The sequence below is a fragment of the Piliocolobus tephrosceles genome, chromosome X (genome assembly GCF_002776525.5).
Source record: "Piliocolobus tephrosceles isolate RC106 chromosome X, ASM277652v3, whole genome shotgun sequence".
Classification (NCBI taxonomy): domain Eukaryota; kingdom Metazoa; phylum Chordata; class Mammalia; order Primates; family Cercopithecidae; genus Piliocolobus; species Piliocolobus tephrosceles.
In genome coordinates, this window is record NC_045455.1 from 67964368 (window position 1) to 67988357 (window position 23990).

The following is a 23990-nucleotide window of genomic DNA, read 5'->3' on the forward strand; positions in this document are numbered from 1 at the left end:
GTTATATTATTACCATGTGCTGTTTCTTTAATGTGATATGATAATGGCATCTATTATATCCAAGCAAAGAATATCCAATTCAATAACAGTGGAATACTTTTAGATGTCTTACCTACATCTCCATAGACTTGTGAAGACTGATACTGTGGCATATACTGTGTTGTCATGTCTCCAGCTCCAGTCACTGGTGAGTACATATGACGTGGTGGAGGGGGCATCATGGTTGGGACAGGAATGAAACCGGGCAGAGGAGGATGTGGAGAACGGTGGAGAACTGTGTGACCACCAGGGTGAAACTCTGGTGCCTGAGGGACCACGACAACTCTTCGAACACCATTGTCTTCGATAACCTACAACATGAACATAAGATTAAAATTTCTTCCACAGAATATAAGCAATTCTTTTAAAAATGTTAAGAGTAAGGTGGGCATGGTGGCTCATGCCTCTAATTCCAGTACTTTGGGAGGCCGAGGTGGGTGGGTCACCTGGGGTCAGGAGTTCAAGAACAGCCTGGGCAACATGGTGAAACCCCGTCTCTACTAATAATACAAAAATTAGCCGGGCATGGTGGCCTATACTTGTAATTCCAGCTACTCGGAAGGCTGAGGCAGGAGAATTGCTTGAACCTAGGAGGTGGAGGTTGCGGTGAGCCGAGATAGCGCCATTGCACTCTAGCCTGGGCAACAGAGCAAGACTCTGTCTCAAAAATTAAAAAATAAATAAATAAAATAAAAAATAAATAAAAAATAAAATAAAATAAAATAAAAATGTTAAGAGTAAGAATTTTTACACCATTAGAAATTTAAAAATTTTGGAGAATCAACATGAAAAGAACTTATTAAATATACTGGTACATATAAATTAGCACCAAACAAAATGAAGAATTAGTTTTTGTTATACAATTCAATATAAACCTCAAAACACTGATTAGACAAGCTAAAGAATAACATAATAAGTTATGATACTAGATATTTATCCTATGTGCACTTCCTGATGGAGTAATTTTGGTTTAGACACAAGAGGTTCAGGAATCAATTTCTTTTTCCATATTATGACTGCGAGTGAGGGAAAACAAGCTGTGGAAAGACCAAATAGAAAACAAAACAACTGGATCCAGACTCAATCAGACAATCAATGACATGTTAGAATTTAGATGCAAAATTCTTATGACCATGACCAGGACAATTTTATAGCTGATCATTTAAAGGGACACAAATACTGAATATTATTATATTAACTCCTAGTTAGGAAAAATATCTGTGGCTTTGAGGCTTAGAAATTACAAACTAAAAAAAAAAACAAAAAACAGGAATTACACTGTGGGATAAATTTTTTTAAATGATAAGTCTTACTCCCCTGTGAACCTTACTGGAGCTAAAAAGACACACAGGAAACCCTAAAAAATTAAAGGACTTTATCTCAAAATTAGAAATCCCTCAGTAAAATAGGGCCCTTATTCTTTTAGACTTAAATGGTAACTATCAAGGTATAACAAATGGCTTTCCTCAGGAAACAGAAAATGATCACAATGTTAAGTGCTAATTTAAAGGCAAATCCTAATTTTCAGGAAGGCAAAGTTTTATTATGCTTAAGGATAGCAAATTATTTTATAAATATATGTGCTTGGTAGGTATAGGTATAGGTATACTAGAAAACACACTTATCTGGGTATAGATAAGCCTAAATTACAAACATTAAGTAGATTATTAAACTCTCCTTACCTACTGGAGTGTAACATGACTCTTCTAACAGGGGACTAGAAGACCAAATGAATTAACTGTTTTTAATATGCTGGGTCTAGAAACATAATGTCTTGTTTTCAGCAAAACGGATGCCTCAGACCCCTTTCTCTCTATTTAACTCAGTTCTGAATTTAAGCTTCAAGCAAGCACATATGATTGATGGAAACTAAATAATATCCAGAACCCTACCTGAAGGGAATCTAGAAACTGCTGATAGCTTTTTAGGTTCTACCCTACAGGAAGGAACACTGGAAGAAGTTTGAAATGGATTTTAAGTGAGCCAAATCACAGTATCTGTCACAATACCCCTTTCACTGTTATCACTCTCCAATTCACAAATCTTAAAAAACTCTCCATTTCCAAGAGGCTTGTACTTCATATTCATTCAACCTGGTTCCAACCCACCTTCAAAGTCGTATCATTCTTTTGCAACAAATCCTGAACCATTAACTGCAGTCAGGCTGGTATAATAAAAAACTTGTCTTCACAGTGACTATACATTTCTATACCCTGTACTTTCGTTTATGCAATTTTTCTTCTTCACTTTGCTTCCCTTTAATCTATAATAATCTTGTCTATCCTTCCAATTCTAGCTCTAATTTTACCTCCTCCACTCATTTAAAACATTATTTTTCAGCAAAACAAACTGATAATTCAAAGAAAGAAAAACATTAGAATGCTATATTAAATATTTGTGGGGAACCCATACTAACAGGGACAGACAAACACAACCAGTAAGTTATTTAGCATGTTGCAAGGTGATAAATACTACGGAAAAGGCAGAGCAAGTAAGGGCTATCAGAAGTGTTGTCAGAAAGGAGCAGGTTACAGAATAAATACAGTGATCAGAGTAGGCCTTATTGGCAAAGTAAAGCTTTAACAGAAACTTCAAGGAAGTGGGAGGAATTAACCATGCAGAAATCTGGAAGATTTGTTCTAGGCAGAGGTAACAGTTAGAATAAAGCCCCTAAGGTAGAAGTGGGGCTGATTATACCCAAGGAATGAAAGGAAGCTGGTGTGACTGCATGAGTATAAAGGAGCAAAGGCAGAAGCAGATGAAGTCAAAGAAATGAAGGGGTGATAGGGTGGTCAGGCACCACGACACAGGCTACTATTAAGGAGTTGGAGTTCATCATTTACTGTCAGTGGAATGGGAAATCATTACAAAGTTTCGGGCAGAAGAGTGATAAAATCTAGTGTTTCTGACTCCTAGAGGATATGTGGTAGGGTCTGGAGACATTTATAGTTGTCACAACTCAGGGAGGGGAAGGGCAGGTGCACTATTAACATCTAGAAAGTAGAGAGGCCAGGAATGCTGCTAAATACCCAACAACACAGAGGACAACAAAAACATCATCCCACCTCAAATGTTTACATTACTACAGTTGAGAATTCCTGATGTAACCTTATATTTGACAGGATAATTCTGGCTGCTGAGTTGAGAACAGATCATAGGGAGGCAAAGACAAAAGCAGGGAAACCATTCAGAAAGCTACTGTAGTAATCTAGGCAAGAGATGATCATGGCTAAGACCAGGGAGGCAGCAGTGGTGATGGTGAGAAGTGACCCACATTCTGCATATATTTAAAAGTAGAGGCCAGGTACGGTGGCTCATGCCTGTAATCCCAGCAGTTTGGGAGGCTGAGGCAGGTGGATCACGAGGTCAGGAATTCGAGACCAGACTGGCCAATATGGTGAAATTCCGTCTCTACTAAAAATACAAAAATTAGCCAGGCATGGTGGCACGCACCTGTAGTCCCAGCTGCTTGGGAGGCTGAGGCAGAAGATTCGTTTGAACTCGAGAGGCAGAGGTTGCAGTGAGCCGAGATTGTGCCACTGCACTCCAGCCTGGGTGACAGAGCAAGACTCCATCTCAAAAAGAAAAAAAAAAAAGTAAAGAAACAAGACAAGATTAGCTGATGATTCCATGTGGGAAGTGAGAAAAAGTAGTTAGGGAAGAACAGTCTTCTATCAATGTGATGAGGAAGGCTGTGGAGTAGAACAAGTTTTTTTCAGGGGAAGAGATTTGGAGTTTCAAGTTTTGCACTTGTGAGTTTGAAGAGTTTATAAGACAACTTAGTGGAAATGTTGAATAGACTGTTAAGATATACTAGTCTGCAACTCTGGCAAGATTGGGAAGGGATGACCAAGCGAGGTAGAAGGAAAACTAAGAGAGTGTATAGAGTCTGGAAGTTTGGTGAAACGTGTCAAGGAGGAAGGACTAACTGTGTCAAATGCTGCTGACAGGTCAAGCTTCCCATTCAGGAAGACTAAGAATCTGACCAATGGATTTAGCAATGTAGACATTACTGTGATCTTGGAAAGCAGTTTTGGTACAGTCATAGGGTCAAAGCCTAACTGTAGTGGGTTTAAGAGAAAAAGTAAGGAGAAGAATTAGAGCTAACTGCACAATTTTAAAATGTTCTGCTGCAAAGGGGAATACAGAAATAGGGTGGTGGCTCATAGGAGTAGTGAAGTCAAGAAACTTTAATGTTTTGTTGTTTTCAGGAGTGAAATTACAAAAGGCTCAAGATACTAATGAAAATAACCCAGCAGAGAACAAGAAACTGATAATGCAGAAGAGAGAAAAGAAAAATGCTAGAAAATGCTAGAAATATGCAGGCAAAAAGGGACAGGTTCCAGTATCCCAGTGGGGGAACTGAGTCTGGACAGGAGTAGGAAAGTTTGTGTTACAGATGAGGAAGTAGAGTTTGTGGGCTGGATGAGAAGACAGAGCACATAACTGCAGATGCGCAAATACTGGTGGAGGTGTGGGGCTAGGAGTCTGTGGAAGACACCATTTGACTGCTCCCCCATGAACTCTCCCCCAGGTACTACAATCTCAGTGATCTCTCTCTCCTATAATTTCTACTGCATTTATTCTGTATCACTTGTTTGATATTTTTAACACTGAAGGGACATATATGAACTAGTTGATCCTTGGAACAATGTTACATACTATTATTATTTCAATTTTTCAGATGGAGAAACTGAGGCACAGAGATGTTAAACAACTTGCCCAGGGTCATATAAGTAGAAAGTGAAGAAGCCAGTATTTGAACTCAGGCAACTTGGCTTCAGATTCCATGTTCTTATCTACTTTGTGGGCATAGAATCCATAGGTCTTCTAGTGTCTTTTTTGTTGTTGTTGTTTACAAGAGATTTGATTAAAAATAAACGGCTAAATTATTTATGAAATTAAAACCACTTTTCTGCTGAGAAAGAACATTTAAAATACAAAGATAAGCTTAGGGGAGAGGAAAATGGAAAGCTACTATTTAACAGGTTCAGAGCTTCAGTTTTCAGCAAGATGAAGAGTTCTGTGGATGGAGGGTGGAGATGGTAGTGCAATGCTGTAAATGCACCTAATGCCATTAAACTGTAAACTTAAACAAGGTTAAGATGGTAATTTTACATTATGTGTGTTTTACCACAATTAAAAAAACAGAACAAAACAAAACCCAAACCCAAGATGTAGACAGAGGAGGGGGAAAAAAATAAAAGCCAGATAAGAACCGAGAGCATGGTGAACTCCACTACCTCAAGCAGCCAGTAACTTCAGAGGAAGGCAACAGACTTCAAAACTATTTGCTAAGTCTTCAGAGGCTCAGGTGCTAAGAAATGGCCACCATGTAGAGATTAGATTTCGCACCAACAGGGTACACTGGTTGTGATGTAAAATAAAATCAGTAAGTTGTGAAAAGGAAAAAAAAGATAAAATATAATTCAAATTTGTCAGTGTTCATAAAAATTAAAATACAGGTAAGGTAATAAAAATATAATTAAATGACGCATTAGCATAGTCTGACCACTTAACCACAGATGCCACCTAATTTCTAAGTAGGCAAAGACATGCTTTTTTTTTTCTCCTTTATTGAACAGAGACACAATTGAGAAGGGCTGCAGAGAAAGGAAACTGTGTATATTATCTGACATTTTATATTATGTGTCTTCCTTACCAGAATATAAAGCCCATGATAAATGTTTTGTTTATTGTTTTTCCCCCCAGGACCTGGAATAGTACCTAGCACATGGGTTGATGCTCTAAAAGTATTTGTTATGAATGATATGATCAGAGATATATATATATGTTCTTTTAGCACTAACAGAATGCTACATTTCTTTCTCCCTCTCTTTACACCACCCAAGCTATTAGGGTTCTGTGACCTTCTCAATTCCCACAACCTTAGCTTCCTCTCTACTTTTTGCAACCTACTTCTATGGTCTCACCCTGAACCCAGAACTATTCCAACTTTAAGCTCTAAAACAATAATACAGCTTAACTTTTAAGCTCAAAACAACTTTAAGCTCTTAAACAGTAACACAGACCATTCATTCAACAAACATTTATGTATCTACAAACATACACACAACAGTATGTGACCACCATCTCCTTTCTCTCCAGTTCTTATTATATCTCTTCAATCTCATATAAATCTCTTAGGTCTCCCCACCTTGTAGTTTCTCAGACTCCCCTGTCTGTCCCTTTTCGCTGTTGTCCCCAAAAGCAGCAAGAAGACTGAGATCCGATTGATTTGCAAAATCTTTGAAAAAACACACTGACCTCACTGCTGCATGGCATCATAAAGGCAAAATGAACCACCAGGCACAGCTCAAAAGAGTAACCTGAAACTTTTCCCAAAGCCCAGATAGGCTCTTTCCCCACGTTATGCGATCTACAATTCCTTGCCTGTTAGGCACCCTCTCTACCATAACAGCCCACATTCTATAAAAAAGGGAGGCATTACAAGAAAGGCAGAACTTCTGATAGTGCCTTTCAGGAGTCCCATTCAGGTAGTTTATAAACTTCTCTTGGTAAGTTATTAACTTCATCACTGAAATAGCAGAAGTGTTATCCTGTCCTGCAATACAATGCTCTTAGGGACTCTAAGTTAGTACTATTTGCCAGTGAATTAAGTTCCTTCTACTCCTGGCATCACTTGCTTTGTATTTAAGTTTTATAGTTTTACGTTTTGTTCATTTCCTCATTTGATAACTTAATTCCACTAGCACGTATTTCTGCCTCTGTGTAGTACATCAATTTCTTAAAACTTTCCTTAGTTGTTAAACTGCAATAATAAAGCTCAGTAAGGTTCTGCCTAAAATAAGGACCAAGCAGGCCCCAGAAATGGCTATGGAGGTTACTTATGTGTAAAGTACACAATCTTGGTGTGTGGACTATATATCATCTTTCAAATAGTTTGCTTCTTCTGAAGCTTTTTTTCTCTCTCTTTTTTTTTTTTTTTTTACTTAAAGTTCTGGGATACATGTGCAGAACATGTAGGTTTGTTACATAGGTATACACATGCCATGGTGGTTTGCTGCAGCCATCAACCCATCATCTGTATTAGGTGTTTCTCCTAATGCTATCCCTCTCCTAGCTCCCCATCCCTCCACAGGCCCGTGTGTGATGTTCCCCTCCCTGTGTCCATGTGTTTTCATGGTTCAACTCCCACTTATAAGTGAGAACATGCGGGGTTTGGTTTTCTGTTCCTTTGTTAATCTACTGAGAATGATGGTTTCCAGCTTCATCCATGTCCCTGCAAAGGACATGAACTCATCCTTTTTATGGCTGCATACTATTCCATAGTGTATATGCACCACAGTCTATCATTGATGGGCATTTGGGTTGGTTCCAAGTCTTTGCTATTGTGAATAGTGCTGCAATAAACATATGTGTGCATGTGTCCTAGTACAATGATTTATAATCCTTTGGCTATATACCCAGAAATGAGATTGCTGGGTCAAATAGTATTTGTGGTTATAGATCCCTGAGGAATTGTCACACTGTCTTCCACAATGGTTGAACTAATTTACACTACCACCAAGAGTGTAAAAGCGTTCCTATTTCTTCACATCTCTTCAGCATCTGTGGTTTCCTAATTTTTTAACTGGCGTGAGATGGTAGCTCTTTGTGGTTTTGATTTGCATTTCTCTAATGACCAGTGATGATGAGTTGTTTTTCATGTTTGTTGGCCACATAAATGTCTTCTTTTGAGAAGTGTCTGTTCAGATCCTTTGTCCACTTTTTGATGGGGTTGAGTTTTTTTTTTTTGTAAATATGTTTAAGTTCTTTGTAGATTCTGGATGTTAGCCCTTTGTCGGACGGGCAGATTGCAAAAATTTTCTCCCTTTCTACAGGTTGCCTGTTAACTCTAATGATGGTTTCTTTTGCTGTACAGAAGCAGCTCTTTAGTTTAATTAGATCCCATTTGTCAATTTTGGCTTTTGTTGCCATTGCTTTTGGTGTTTTGGTCATGAAGTCTTTGCCCATGCCTATGTCTTGAATGGTACTGCCTAGGTTTTCCTCTAGGGTTTTTATCGTTTTAGGTTTTACGTTTAAGTCTTTAATCCATCTTGAGTTAATTTTTGTATAAGGTGTAATGAATGGGTCCAGTTTCAGTTTTCTGCATATGGCTAGCCAGTATTCCCAACACCATTTATTAAATAGGGAATCCTTTCCCCATTGCTTGTTTTTGCCTGGTTTGTCAAAGATCAGATGGTTGTAGATGTGTGGTGTCATTTCTGAGGCCTCCGTTCTGTTCCATTGGTATATATATCTGTTTTGGTAACAGTACCATGCTGTTTTCGTTACTGTAGATTTGTAGTGTAGTTTGAAGTTGGGCAGTGTGATGCCTCTAGCTTTGTTCTTTTTGTTTAGGATTGTTTTGGCTATACAGGCTTTTTTTGGGTTTCATATGAAATTTAAAGTAGTTTTTCTAATTCTGTGAAGAAAGTCAATGGTAGCTGGATGGTGATAGCATTGAATCTATAAATTACTTTGGGCATTATGTCCATTTTCATAATACTGATTCTTCCTATCCATGAGCATGGAATGTTTTTTCCATTGATTTGTGTCCTCTCTTATTTCCTTGAGCAGTGGTTTGCAGTTCTCCTTTAAGAGGTCTTTTACATCCCTTATAAGTCATTTTCCGAGGTATTTTATCCTCTTTGTAAAATTGTGAATGGGAGTTCACTCATGATTTGGCTCTCTGTTTGCCTATTATTGGTATATAGGAATGCTTGTGATTTCTGCATATTGATTTTGTATCCTGAAACTTTGCTTAAGTTGCTTATCTGCTTAAGGTGATTTTGGGCTGAGATGATAGGGTTTTTTCTAAATATACAGTCATGTCATCTGCAAACAGAGACAATTTGACTTCCTCTCTTCCTATTTGAAAACCTTTATTTCTTCCTCTTGCCTGATTGCCAGAACTTCCAATATGATGCTGAATAGGAGTGGTGAGAGAGGGTGTCCTTGTCTTGTGCTGGTTTTCAAAGGTAATACTTCCAGCTTTTGCCCATTCAGTATGATATTGGCTGTGGGTTTGTTATAAACAGCTCTTGTTATTTTGAGATACGTTCCATCAATACCGAGTTTATTGAAAGTTTTCTTTGTCTATTGAGACAATCATGTGGTTTTTGTCATTGGTTCTGTTTATGTGATAGATTATGTTTATTGATTTATGTATGTTGAACCAGCTTTGCATCCCAGGGATGAAGCAGACTTCATTGTGGTGGATAAGCTTTTTCATGTGCTGCTGGATTCAGTTTGCCAGTTTTTACTGAGGATTTTTGCATCAATGTTCATCAGGCATACTGGCCTGAAATTTTCTTTTTTTGTTGTGTCTCTGCCAGGTTTTGGTATCAGGATGATGCTGGTCTCATAAAATGAATTAGGGAGGAGTCCATCTTTTTCTGTTTTTTGAAATACTTTCAGAAGGAATGGTAACAGCTCCTCTTTGTACCTCTGGTAGAATTCAGCTGTGAATCCATCTGGTCCTGGGCTTTTTTTGGTTGTCAGGCTATTAATTACCCCCTCAATTTCAGAACTTGTTATTGGTCTATTCAGGGATTCCACTTCTTCCTGGTTTAGTCTTTGGGGGGTGTATGTGTCCAGGAGTTTACCCATTTCTTCTAGATTTTCTAGTTTATTTGCATAGAGGTGTTTATAGTATTTTCTGATGGTAGTCTGTATTTCTGTGGGATCAGTGATGATATCCCCTTTATCATTTTTTATTGTGTCTATTTGATTTTTCTCTCTTTTCTTCTTTAACAGTCTAGCTAGTGGTCTATTTTGTTCATCTTTTCAAAACAGCTCCTGAATTGATTGATTTTTTTTGAAGGGTTTCTTTTTGTCTCTATCTCCTTCAGTTCTGGTCTGATCTTAGTTATTTCTTGGCTTCTACTAGCTTCTGAATTTGTTTGCTCTTGCTTCTCTAGTTCTTTTAATTGTGATGTTAGGGTGTCGATTTTAGATCTTTCCCACTTTCTCACGCAGACATTTAGTGCTATAAATTTCCCCCTACATACTGCTTTAAATGTGTCCTGGAGATTATGGTATGTTGTGTCTTTGTTCTCATTTGTTTCAAAGAACATCTTTATTTCTGCCTTCCTTTTGTTATTTACCCAGTACTCATTCAGGAGCAGGCTGTTCGGTTTCCATGTAGCTGTGCAGTTTTTAGTGAGTTTCTTAATCCTGAGTTCTAATTTGATTGCACTGTGGTCTGAGAGACTGTTTGTTATAATTTCTGTTCTTTTACATTTGCTGAGGAGTGTTTTTACTTCCAATTATGTGGTCAATTTTAGAATAAGTGTGATGTGGTGCTGAGAAAATGTATACTGTGTGGATTTGGGGTGGAGAGTTCTGTAGATATCTATTAGGTCAGCTTGGTGCAGAGCTAAGTTCAAGTCCTGGACATCCTTGTTAATTTTCTTTCTCATTGATCTGATACTGACAGTGGGGTGTTAAAGTCTCCCATTACTATTGTGTGGGAGTCTGTCTCTTTGTAGGTCTCTAAGAACTTGCTTTATAAATCTGGGTGCTCCTGTATTCTGTGCATATATATTTAGGATAGTTAGCTCTTCTTGTCGTATTGATCCATTTACCATTATGTATTGCCCTTCTTGTCTCTTTTGATCTTTGTTGGTTTAAAGTCTGTTTTATCAAAGACTAGGATTGCAATCCCTGTTTCTTTCTTTTTTTTTTTTTTTTCTTTCCATTTGCTTGGTAAATATTCCTCCATTCCTTTATTTTGAGCCTATGTGTGTCTCTGCATGTGAGATGGTCTCCCAAATACAGCGCACTGATGGGTCTTGACTCTTTACCCAATTTGCCAGTCTGTGTCTTTTAATTGGGGCATTTAGCCGATTTACATTTAAGATTAATACTGTTATGTGTAAATTTGATCCTGTCATTAATGATGCTAGCTGGTTATTTTGCCTGTTAGTTGCTGCATTCTCTTCATAGAGTCAATGGTCTTTACAATTTGGCATGTTTTTGCAGTGGCTGGTACTGGTTTTTCCTTTCCATATTTAGTGCTTCCTTCAGGAGCTCTTGTAAGGCAGGCCTGGTGGTGATTAAATCTCTCATCTCGGCATTTGCTTGTCTGTAAAGGATTTTATTTCTCCGAAACTAAGCTTATGAAGCTTAGTTTGGTTGGATATGAAATTCTGGGTTGAAAATTCTTTCCTTTAAGAATGCTGAATATTGGCCCCCACTCTCTTCTGGCTTGTAGGGTTTCTGCTATTAGCCTGATGAGGCTTCCCTTTGTGGGTAATCCGATCTTTCTCTCTGGCTGCCCTTAACATTTTTTCCCTCATTTCAACCTTGGTGAATCTGACGATTATGTGTCTTGGGTTTTCTCTTCCCAAGGAGTATCTTAGTGGTGTTCTCTGTATTTCCTGAATTTGAATGTTGGCCTGTGTTGCAAGGTTGGGGAAGTTCTCCTGGATAATATCCTGGAGAGTGTTTTCCAACTTGGATCCATACTCCTCATCACTTTCAGGTACACCAATCAAACATAGCTTTGGACTTTTCACATAGTCCCATATTTCTTGGAGGCTTTGTTTGTTCATTTTCATTCTTTTCTCTCTAATCTTGTCTTCACACTTTATTTCATTAAGTTGATCTTTAAAGTCTGATATCCTTTCTGCTTGATTGATTTGGCTGTTGATACTTGTGCATGCTTCACAAAGTTCTTGTGCTGTGTTTTTCAGTTCCATCAGGTCATTTATGTTCTTCTCCTAAACTGGTTATTCTAGTTAGCAATTCCTCTAACCTTTTTTCAAGGTTCTTAGCTTCCTTGCATTGGATTAGAACATGCTCCTTTAGTTCGGAGGAGTTTATTATTACCCACCTTCTGAAGCCTACTTCTGTCAATTCGTCAAACTCATTCATTCTCCGTCCAAATTTGTTCACTTGCTGGCGAGGACTTGTGATCCTTTGGAGGAGGTCTTTGGAATTTTCAGCCTTTTTGTGCTGGTTTTTCCTCATCTTCATGGATTTATCTACCTTTGGTCTTTGATGTTGGTGACCTTCGGATGGGGTTTCTGTGTGGACATCCTTTTTCTTGATGTTAATGCTATTCCTTTCTTTTACTTTTCCTTCTAATAGTCAGGCCCCTCTGCTGCAGGTCTGCTGGAATTTGCTGGAGGTCCACCCCGACCCTGTTTGCCTGGGTATTGCCAGCAGAGGCTGCAGAACAGCACAGATTGCTGCCTGTTCTTTCCTCTGGAAGCTTCGCCCCAGAGGGGCACCCATCAGATGCCAGCTGGAGCTCTCCTGTATGAGGAGTCTGTCGACTCCTGCTGGGAGGTATCTCCCAGTCAGGAGGCACTGGGGTTAGGGACCCAGTTAAGGAGGCAATGTGTCCCTTAGCAGAGCTCCAGGGCTGTGCTGTGAGATCCACTGCTCTCTTTAGAGCCAGGAGGCAGGAACGTTTAAGTCTGCTGAAGCTGCACCCACACCTGCCCGTTCCCCCAGGTGCTCTGTCCCAGGAAGATGAGAGTTTTATCTATAAGCCCCTGACTGGGGCTGGAGCCTTTCTTTCAGAGATGTCCTGTCCAGAGAGGAGGAATCTAGAGAGGCAGTCTGGCTACAGTGGCTTTGCTGAGCTGAGGTGGGCTCCGCCCAGTTCCAACTTCCTGGTGGCTTTCTCTACACTGTTGGGCGGGGGGGGGGGGGGGGGGGGACGGCCTACTCAAGCCTCAGTTAATGGCAGACACCCCTCCCCCATCAAGCTTGAGTGTCCTAGGTGGACTTCAGACTGCTGTGCTGGCAACAAGAATTTCAAGCCAGTGGATCTTAGCTTGCTGAGCTTTATGGGGATGGGATCTGCTAAACTAGACCACTTGGCTCTGTGACTTCAGCCCCCTTTCCAGGGGAGTGAACGGTTCTGTCTTGCTGGCATTCCAGGAGCCACTGGAGTATGAAAAAAATCTCTTGCAGCTAGCTCAGTGTCTGCCCAAATGCCTGCCCAGTTTTGTGCTTGAAACCCAGGGCCCTGGTGGTGTAGGCACCCAAGGGAATCTCCTGGTCTGTGGGTTGTGAAGACTGTGGGAAAAGTGTAGTATCTGGGCCAGAATACACCGTTCCTCATGGCACAGTCCCTCACAGCTTCCCTTGGCTAGGGGAGGGAGTTCCCCGATCTCTTTTGCTTCCTGGGTGAGGCGATGCCCCACCCTGCTTCAGCTCGCCCTCTGTGGAAGAATCAAGTCTTATACACTGGAAACTTAAATTAACTAAAAAATGACGAGACTAGATTTTTGTCTTTGGATTACCCTGTGTAATGAAAATGACACATTTTCTACAGATCATCTTCATCTTAAATTAAGATTAATAATAGTAGCCCACTAGTTTCACATAATCCTTCCAGGAAGACTATAGTTAAAATTAATTTATGTGACAACTATTTATGGGATACCTACTACATCTGAGTTATCACAAGAACACAAAAATAATTAAAAGGCAGTTCCTATCCTAAGGAACCTAAAATCCTGTAGGAGTAAAAATACATATGCAGTTGTCCCTTGGTATGCATGGGGGACTGGTTCCAGGACTTTCCGTGGAAACCAAAATCTTCTAATGCTCAAGCCTCTGATATAAAATGGAGTAGTATTTGCTTATAACCTACAACATCCTCTGGTATACTTTAAATCATCTCTAGATTACTTATACCTAATATAATATAAATGCTGTGTAAATAGTTATATTGTATTATTCAAGAAATATGACAAGAAAGTCTATACATGTTCAGTATAGATGCAATTGTTTTTCAAATATTTTCAATCTGTGGTTGGTTGAATCCACAGATTTGGAACCTAAGGATATGAAGGGCTAACTGTACATAATTATATTAGGTGATATGTATTATAACCAAGAAGTGGTTCAATACCACTTCTGGTATTGAAGTGATCTAGGCCCTCAAGGGTCGGTAGAATTTTAGAAGGCAGAAATGGAGAAATGAATAACATTCCTTAGATAACTGCATTAAGGAAACACCAAGTAAGCATGTGAGAAATGTTTGGCTACAAAAATGGACATAATTGGAAGTATTAAGAAAATGGTGCCAAGGCAAAACCAGGACAGAACAGTGTAAAGCTTTAAATGTCAAGAAATCTAAACTTCGTTGAGTGGACAAGCCGGCTATAGGCTCTTTATGACCAAAGAATTGCTATAGGAAGATTATCTCTGTGGCTCTTGGTCTAAAGATATAGAACCTCAACTCGGATGACTATCTGATTTACAAATATTTACGGAGCCCCTACTATATGACAGGCTATATACTCAGCATTGAGGATATAAAGATGAATAAGAGTCTTATATGATCTAGGCTTCTTACTTCTTACCTCATTCCCTACTATTCTTCCTTGATGAATCAGTCCAGTCATATTGACCTCCTTGCTGTTCCCAGTCATGCTGTCATCTTAGGCCACTTGCACTGGCCATTTCTGTCCAGAATCCTCTTTTCTCAGAGAGATGTATAGCTAACCCCCACCTGTCCTTCAAGACTTGGCTGAAATCTTACCTGCCCAATGAGGCCTATTCTGACCACTCTATTGTAAAATATAACCAGCTTGAACACATTATAGAATTTTTTTTTTTTTTTTTTTTTTTTTTTTTTGAGACAGAGTCTCACTCTGTCTCCCAGGCTGGAGTGTAGTGGTGCAATCTCCGCTCACTGCAACCTCCGCCTCCCAGGTTCAAGAGATTCTCCTGCTTTAGCCTCCCTAGTAGCTGGGACCGCAGGCACCTGCTACCATGCCCAGCTAATTTTTGTATATTTTGTAGAGACAGGGTTTCACCAGGTTGGTCTCGAACTCCTGACCTCAGGTGATCCACCCACCTTGGCCTCCCAAAGTACTGGGATTACAGGCGTGAGCCACCGTGCCCAGCAAACATTATAGAGTTTATCCACTTTTTATTTTCCTCTCCCCATAAGAATATAAACCACAGAGTGGCACGAGTCTTTGCCTCTTTCAGTCATGGACATATTCCAAGCACCCAAGCGTGCCTGACATATATGAACACTCAATACATAGTTGTGGAACACTGTTGAATATATGAACTGTAAGAATTCATAATCTCAGGAAAGAATTAGTTTCCTAAGTTTATGAAAAGAGGAATATATGTATCAATAATATGCCATGAAAGCCCAAAGGGGGAAGCACCTGCAAAGGCTCAGGGAAAACTGCTTTCAGAGCTCACGATGAAGTGAAATGAAAAGGGTAGGAGTTTGCCACAAACAATAAAACAAAAAGGTACTGTAAGATGAGAGAACAGCAGATAACCTACAAGTGCACTGAAAGAACTTGTCTTAATCATCTTTTTATCACTAGCTCCCAATACAGAGCTTAGTACGTGGTGCCACTCAATAAATCATGAACTGAACTATTGCTAGAGAACAGTCTTCATGTAACAGAAGATCTGAGAAGGTGCAAAAGAGAAGTAGGAAAAAAAAAATCAGGGCAGCATGATGTCAAGGAAATCTGCAGTAAATCTTATCAGTGGTACCAAATTTTACCAGAGGTCAAAGAGCACCAGGCTGGAAAGTAGGCCTTTGGATTTGGTACACAGCAGAGGGCAGTTTTAGTAGAGTAATATAGACAGAATGCAGACTATATCAAGGAGTCAGTGTGCTAAACAAAAGTAGAGATAGTTAGTAGAGACTATTCTGAAAAGCTTACAAGGTAATTGCAGTACATGATCTCATCTCATGAGGAAGGCACTGAGACTGAAGGAAGTTGATTTGCCCAAGACCATGCAGCCAGCAAAGGTTTGAAATAAGATATGGATTCTCCTTTTCTGACTCTAAACCTCATTCCATTCTCTCCTTCCCAGCACGCTCTTCTTTTGCCGTCGTTCATGTGATTGAGTGCTTCATAGAGTGGGCAGAAAATCCACCCCAATATCCCACCACCAATATTCTGGCATAATCAGGGAGGAAGTAACAGAGGGTCTGAAGAAAACTTCAAGTGTAAATTCAATGCTAGGGAAAGAAACTGATTATTTCCCAAAATAGTCTGAGGCAACGAGTGCAGACTATACGAAACCTCAGTAGTGGAAGATGTTGAACACCTGAAGATTTTACAGTTTAATTCAGTTTGCCTGTGTTCATAAATTACTATAAGGTCAGAGCGTTCCAGCCATTGTGCATAAAAGGTTACAGGTGTGTGGAGATACTGATTATCCTCATCCCTCAGGGTTGCAGAGCTAAACTCTTTTCTATTGAACACAACATGCCATACAATTACCATCAGTGTCTGAGATTCTTTGTATGAATAAAGTTGGAAGCATTGTCTTGGGTTACATCTGAGCAAATGACTAAATTTTAAAATGTCAGTGTAGGCAACTTTACAACCTAAAATATTATTTTTAATTAGTCATATATTTAGGGAGATAAAACTCTAGAATGAATTTTCTTTTGTGACTTAATACCCAAAGACAAGGCCAAATGATGAGTGCTGCCAATAAAAATTTTTCTTCCTTTCCAAACGTACTAAGATACTTGAAATAAATAGATTTATGATAGATACACAACACTCGGTCAGCCTCAGTAATTAAATGGTATTTTTTCATCAAAATCAAAGAGAATAATCACTATTATATAAATATGAAAAGAAAAATAGCATAAAAACATACCTGTGGGGCATATCCAGGAGGCACATAGATAGGAGGCACAGAACCATTTGGAGACATCATTGGAACCTGAGCAGGACCTGAATGGGTCACAGAAATGATGTATTAACCCATGATTGCTTATCGGGCTAAAGTTGAAAACAATTTGAATTACATTTTGAATACTTCATCTAAACACTCAAGCCAACAATAACATTTTTATAAAATTTTATATACATTTTATAAAAAGAAATTCAGATGATTGACCTGTTATAAAAATTTATCTTGTAAAGTGCACAAATTACCTTTTACCTACATTTGTGTTTCTTAAAGTTGAAGGGGCGGGGGGCGGGGGCAGGGGGCGGGGGCGGGTGGGAGGGCTTTTAAAAATAGATTAACAGGCTCTCCTACAGATTCTTAGTCAATGGGGTCTTGAATCATTATAGTCACTTTACAAATATCCCAGGTGACTCTTATAATAGTGTAAGTTTAGAAACACTGACCTAGAGAAAAATCAAACTAAACTCTGCATATAAAAATCAATGAAAAATACAAAAGTCAAAATTTTCAAAAATAACAGGGACAAAATAAAAAAGCAAGAGGAAGAATAGTTACAAATTTGGAACTTGCTTTGCTAGGGTTAAAACACTGTGTAATGCGTGACTCATGTCTATGGCAGCTTAAGAACAAAGAAAAATGCCATACGTTTATTTACCCAAAGGAAAAAAAAATTTTTTTTGTTTCTCACACTAAAAAGTTCTAAAAAGGAAAATTCAGCTTCTCTCATTCTACACTTCCTTTCACTTTTACAGTGTTAGGTTTTCCAATTAACTTTTATAACTATTATGTCTAGTTTATCTTCTCTTTTAACGTCTCTGGGAACAAAAGAAGCATTTGGAGAAGGTGTGTTTTGTTCTTTCTAGGAACTAAAATCTTAGTTGCTTTATGTAACTTTTAAAAAAGTCTCTTACCCCCCTTCAGTTCCTTTCTTCCTGTAACTCTACACTGCAGTGTCCCCTCATGCCCACCGGTTTTTAATAACCTGAAATGAAACCTTTTCAAAGAAATTACTTATTTCTAAGGAAATAAGAACAAAGGTCTGATGAAGAATGTAAAGCGAAAAGGATCTCTTTTATATGCAGAATTATAATCTACCATTATATAATGGCTCTCAGCTATAGAAGAAATGAAGGAGGAAAAGCTTAATTGTAGGGTAGAAAACAAATAACTTTGTTAATATTATACATACTTCAGAAAACCAGAATAAAGGGCATGGAGGTCCCAGCAAATCCGGATTACAGCCATTCTGCCCTTTCTAGGGAGGGCAAGGGGTGAGGACAGAACCACACAGTGGGGGTAAAATTAGGGCTAGGGAGATGAGAGAGCTAGGGAAGAGAAAAGAGAATACAAAAGAAAGGGGGTATAAGAGGGAAAATACTAAAAAGGAGTAAGGAAAGTGGGGAAAATGGAGAAAAAAGGGGGAAGCAAGGAGAGGAGAAAGGCAAGAGGGGAGAGAAGAATGGGAGAGCGAGAGTTAAGAGAAGAAAAGGGAGGGATAAGAAAGGGGACAAGAGGCAATTAAGGAGAGAGTGAAGAGAACACAAGAAGGGAGGGAGAGGAGAAAACAATGGTAAGGGGGAGGAGGAACGACGTGGAGAAATGGGAGAAAGCGGGAGGGGAGAGAAAAGACAGAAGAGGTGGGGAGGAGAAGAGAAGTAGGGATAAGACTGAAGTGGTTGAGAGAAAGTAAGAAGTGTTTGTGTAGAACACTAAATTACACATATAATATCTGGCTGAAAAGAACTTTTCAACAAGATAGTCTTCCCATCCAAAACAAGCCTACCACCAAATACATGAAGTTGTCCGGAATATTATCTTAATTATATATAGCTAATACTAACTATGTGCCAGGCCTTTTACATATTTTTTCTCCTCATAATCATTCTATCAGGCAAATATCATCATCATCCCCATTTTCTAGATGTGGACACTGAGGCACAGAGAGGTTAAGCTCCCCAAGTGGTAGAAGTGGGATTCAAAACCAGGTAGTTTCATTTCTAAGGACATATCCTTATCACATTTTTAGTAAACACTAAAATACTATGCAGTATTGGCAACTGATATAATTTGAGGCTTAAGAACTATGCTCTAAAGCCTCTAAGGAAAATTAAGGCCTTTGTTGTCTTTACATCCTTAAAAACATGAGAGAAAGAATAAAATTTTCTTAAGTTTAAGCAAACATTACCTATTAATTTACTGGATAAAACTTGTGAGCTGCTTTATACCTCTAGGCAGAAAAGCTTCATATAAAACTCACCTTTTAGTTCCTATATTTCTAGACTCAAGAGAAATGAGGACTGTTTTAAACTAACGCTGGTTTACTTCCATTAGCTAATTTAAATAAAATTACAGTAAACTAACTTCCTGAATCCTTACAGGTGGCTTAGATATTATTTATAGTATGTGAAATTCAGCGAGAACTTGACAGAATTCACTGAAAATCGTATTTGTAATCTTAATAAAGGCCATTAGCATTTGCACTTTTACTGTGGGTCCTTTTATATGCTGTCATATTTAATCCTTAGAGCGAGTCATTAGAACAGGTGTTTTTGTTTTGCCATCAGAGTAATGTTATTGCTAATTACATTCAAAATAGTAAAATCACATAATTGCTTCAAGTTGCCCTCCTTTTACCAGAAACATGTATATGTAGTTACAATTCAAACCATTTTATATTTTGATAGCCGTTAAAATAGTTTATAATTTGGTAATACAAAATTCTATTTTGTTTTTTAATTACATCTAAGTGTGATGCTGAAAACAGAAATGTAACCTAAAATAAACCAGCAGTAAATATATTACTAGAGGTAGCTCAGGAAAAAGACTGATTAACTTACTTCTTTACGAAGTAATCCTTTCACTCTAACAAGTAATTTTGTTTTTATCCTGAGGCAGAAATGGTACATGGTTAGATTTTTTTTTTTTTTAGATTGAGTTTCACTCTGTTGCCCAGGCTGCAGTGCAGTGGCACTATCTCAGCTCAACGCAACCTCTTCCTCCTGGGTTCAAGTGATTCTCCTGCCTCAACCTCCTGAGTAGCTGGGAGCACAGGTGTGGGCACCACCAAGCCCAGCTAATTTTTGTATTTTTAGTAGAGATGGCACTTCCCCATGTAGGCCAGGCTGGTCCTGAACTCCCGGTCTGAAGTGATCTGCCAATCTCGGCCTCCTGAAATACTGGGATTACAGGCGTGAGCTACTGTGCCCAGCCAAAATTCCAAATATAAATGTGTCATTTAATAGGTTTTTTATTTTTATTATTTATTCGAAACGGAGTCTCACTCTGTTGCCCAGGCTGGATGCAGTGGCATGATCTCAGCTCGGCTAATTTTTGTATTTTTAGTAGAGACGGGATTTCCTCATGTTGGCCAGGCTGGTCTTGAACTCCTGACCTCAAGTGATCCACCTGCCTCAGGCTCCCAAAGTGCTAGGATTACAGGTGTGAACCACCATGCCCAGCCAGATTATTTTTTAAAAAGACAATTTAATGGTATCATATTTAATGCCTAAAATATTGTTGTGAAGTAACATTCAACACTGAATGCAAACCCCTACTGTATAAACATAATAAATATAAGTATCGATGTTTAGAACTACAGCATTTACAGCATCTCATGTCTGTTGTTATTCCTGTGTCTATAGTAGCAAAACCTTAAAGCCTTGCAATATTTAATGATGTAAATGTTTGATTAGCTCCTTAGTTCCAACAATACTTCTTAATTTAGAAAGTAACAGAAGATTAACTATAAACTGACTTAAATTTGTATGCAGTGAGGGAGATTTTGTCCCAAGGAAGAAACTCAGATCATATTGTCAAATGTAGACTTGGCACAAGAGTAGCAATACCTGAACAACTGTGCATACACCTAGCAGCTCCTTTATAATCTATGTGATTTGAGCATGATTTACCCCAATCATGGAGCTATTAAGCATACATTTCCTATTTCAAAAACCTGCAGAAGAGTCAACAATTCCAACCAACTGTCTTAAGAAATCTGAGAAGCTCCCCACCCCAGCTTCTTAAAAAGTGCCATCACTGACTTAAAGAAGATATTTCATCTAGTATAACTTAAATTCTTCCTTATTTTTCCTTGTTAATATAGATTCATATATAAGAGTTTTTTTTAAATAAAATTACAAATTTGTCCAGGAGTTTTAATTCTTAAAATGCAACGTGCTGCTGCTGTGCTACACATTCTCTATAAGCCAGCTTTCACAATGGCTTCCAAATAATCTGATGCCAATTTTCAGATTTCAGCTCTAGAAGAAAAACCTAGTAAAATAAAGCTCCTAGAATGGAATACTCTGTGGAATATAAAATTACAAAATAACTCGACACAGTCTAACCTTTTTGTAATTACACGGCAATTTAAAATATTTTTATAGCGATTAAATTTAGCATCTATTTTTAAAAACACACGGCATGACTTTAGATTAATACAACGCCTTCTGTCTTAAAATAAAAGCAGAATGTTAGAAAACAGCAAATCTTACCACTCATTTTGTTTTTACAGTAGCAGCAGAGAACAAGAAAATCCAACAAGGAAACAGCGTAGTACACGTTAACAGCTTTAATTGGAGAACGGTCTTTTTTTTTTTTTTTTTTTTCTTTTGCAAGGCTGTAAGAGGAAAAGATCCTTTGACCGAGTCACGTGATAGTCATCACGTGACCTGCAGTGACCCGGGAAAGGGGAAGGGGAAAAAAAAGCAAACGTTCCCGCTTGCAGGAACGTTTCTGATACAGGAAAAAAAAATGATTACATGATTTCCATTGCTGCTGCCCTGAATTTGACCATCTTTCAGACTTCCTTATGAACCAATTCAAAAGCTTATCAAAGTATACTTTTCAGAAATATATATTTGATGTAAATGATTCTCTTTGTGTTCACTTTACCTTCAATAACACTACAGGTGCTATCTTCTAATTTTTTACTCATGTAGCCTGCCGCTAATTTTCATTTATAAAATTTGAGATAATATTTATTAATTTAAAAGATTCATTCTGAAATGTCATTGTATAACATAATTCTCGATCATCCTTAAGGAATATCCACAATACACAAATAATTGTGTATAGAATATAGTTTTGGTAGACATGTGTCTCAAAGGTGAGATTTATGTTTCAGGCTGTTATTTGCCTCTTAAGAGAATAAAGACTACCACTTTCATCGTTTTTTTTTTTTTTTAATTTAAGATTTAAATTAAAGTGCAGGTGCTCAGTAGATGGCATTCTTACTCACATCCATGAATCTGAAAAGGCAGCCTCAGGTGCAGGTTCAGAGTTCTCTATCCAAGAACAAGTAGAGACCAGAAAGGAGATCAAAGATGTCCAGTTACAACAGGAAAGAAGAACAAGAACTTTTAGATCTTTCATTACTTTATGGTGCTATGTAACTTCAGGGGAAATGTATTAACAGCTAACACAAATATACAGGTAATGATAATGACAGTGGTTTGTAACAAGTGGTACAGTGGAAAGAAAGTGAATTTTGGCACTAAAAGACATACTTTAATAACAACTTCAGTATTTATTAGCAAGGCAATTTACTGCTGTTCTCTGAGGTCTTAGCTTATTTCAGTGACAAGGTTAATCAACATCATAGCATTGTTGTGAGAATGAAATTAAATAAAGTACCATGATGAGTATCATCAACCAATATACTTGGTACTTTATTTAAGGAACTTTAAGCCTAGATTTTGGACATTAAAGTCATGCTGATGGACAAGAGTTGGGATGGAGAACAAAATTGAACACAGCACCAAAGTTGTCAATAAATGAGGACTCAGCCTTAAAGCATTGAGAAGGGATAGAGGATTGTATGCACATATGCCGTGATCTCAAGGAATAAGGAACTTTAGCATGAAACAGGAACAACAGTGGTGAAGGGAAGTAGCCTTGGACGATCTGCAGACTACCAGCACTGCTTCAGGAGAGGATAGGAAGTCTCTGCTCCAGGGGCATGCGGGGGAAAGTGTTCCAGGACATCCAGGCTTCATTTCAAGGCAACACAGGAACAAGTGTTCCGTAAAAAGGTTGAGGATATAAGAGAATTTATTTATAATGGGGAAAAAAAAAAACTTTCTAGTGAGCATAATGGAAATGATTGAAAGGAGATGATAAGTTAAATAATCAGTCAAGAAATGGAAATACAGCTGTGTGAAAATGTGAGCAAAAATAAGAAGGTGGTCTGCAGAGGCTTGCTTTTTGTTTAGGGGCTGAAGATTAGAGACATGGTCGGATTTACAGAGGGGCTGGGTCTAACGTTTATGAGTACATTCTGTTGATACCAGGAGACTCCTTGCCCTTTGGTCTCATTTTTCAGGGCAACCCTGCATTTTCATAGGAATTTTGAAGTTGACGATTACCCTTCCCCACTTGTAAGAATAGGCCCTTACTGTCTTATCTCCTCTGGGGTGTCTTACATGTATTTACTGGGATCTATTTCTCTAGGTTATCCTTTGCCAATTATTTCCCACCTTTGTGTGAGATGGGGCCTCTGAATGTAATTAACAGTTTTTGAAACGTATAGCCTTATTATTAGATAATCCTGCCTTTTCCTCGCTTTGTGCCCTTGGCAAGTTACTCTGCTTCAGTTTTCTTACCTGGAAATGATACTCACTTCACTTGTTAAGATTAAGTGAGTTAACCCAAGTAAAACACTCCAAATGATGCCTAGTACATACTCTGCACTATGTGGTTATTTTTGAAAACATGGTGATTATACTTTTACATACTATAACTATTATTTACTGAGTATCATCAACCAATATACTTGGTACTTTATTTAATTTCATTCTCACAACAATGCTATGATGTTGATTAACCTTGTCACTGAAATAAGCTAAGACCTCAGAGAACAGCAGTAAATTGCCTTGCTAATAAATACTGAAGTTGTTATTAAAGTATATCTTTTAATACCAAAATTCACTTTCTTTCCACTGTACAACTGGTTACAAACCACTGTCATTATCATTACGTGTAGGGTAAAAAGGATTTTAAGTACTAAGATAGGCTGATGGTGAGGGGGGAGATTGAAGATTGCAATTTAAAATACAGAGATCAGTTTAGGTTTCAATGAGAAGGTCACATTTGAACCAAGACTTGAAAGTGTGGGAGTGAGCCATGTAGATATCTGAGGTAAGAACATTCTACACAGAGGGAGTAAAGGCCCTAAGGGGGAACATGACTGGCATGTTTAAGACTTAACAAGGACACCACTGTCACCAGAGCATCATGAGTGAAGGGGGAGAAAAGGAGTGAGCTTAGCGTGATTAAGAGGGAAATGAGTT

General features: G+C 38.3%; 1 protein-coding gene across 4 annotated transcripts in view; it reads right to left on the reverse strand.

Moving 5' to 3' along the window:
- The window catches only part of FNDC3A (fibronectin type III domain containing 3A), a 223825-nt gene that overhangs the window by 72153 nt on the left and 127682 nt on the right, over window positions 1-23990 (reverse strand). For 3 of the 4 annotated variants that reach the window (XM_023187363.2, XM_023187362.2, XM_023187365.1), the window contains exons 4-5: window positions 16666-16742; window positions 113-350 (exon numbers count right to left, since the gene is read on the reverse strand). In XM_023187363.2, the coding sequence (XP_023043131.1) occupies window positions 113-350; window positions 16666-16742 (315 nt within the window). Of the gene's footprint in view, window positions 1-112; window positions 351-16665; window positions 16743-21194; window positions 22094-23990 lie in introns of those variants that run through there. The other variant, XM_023187364.2, reaches the window with a different exon arrangement.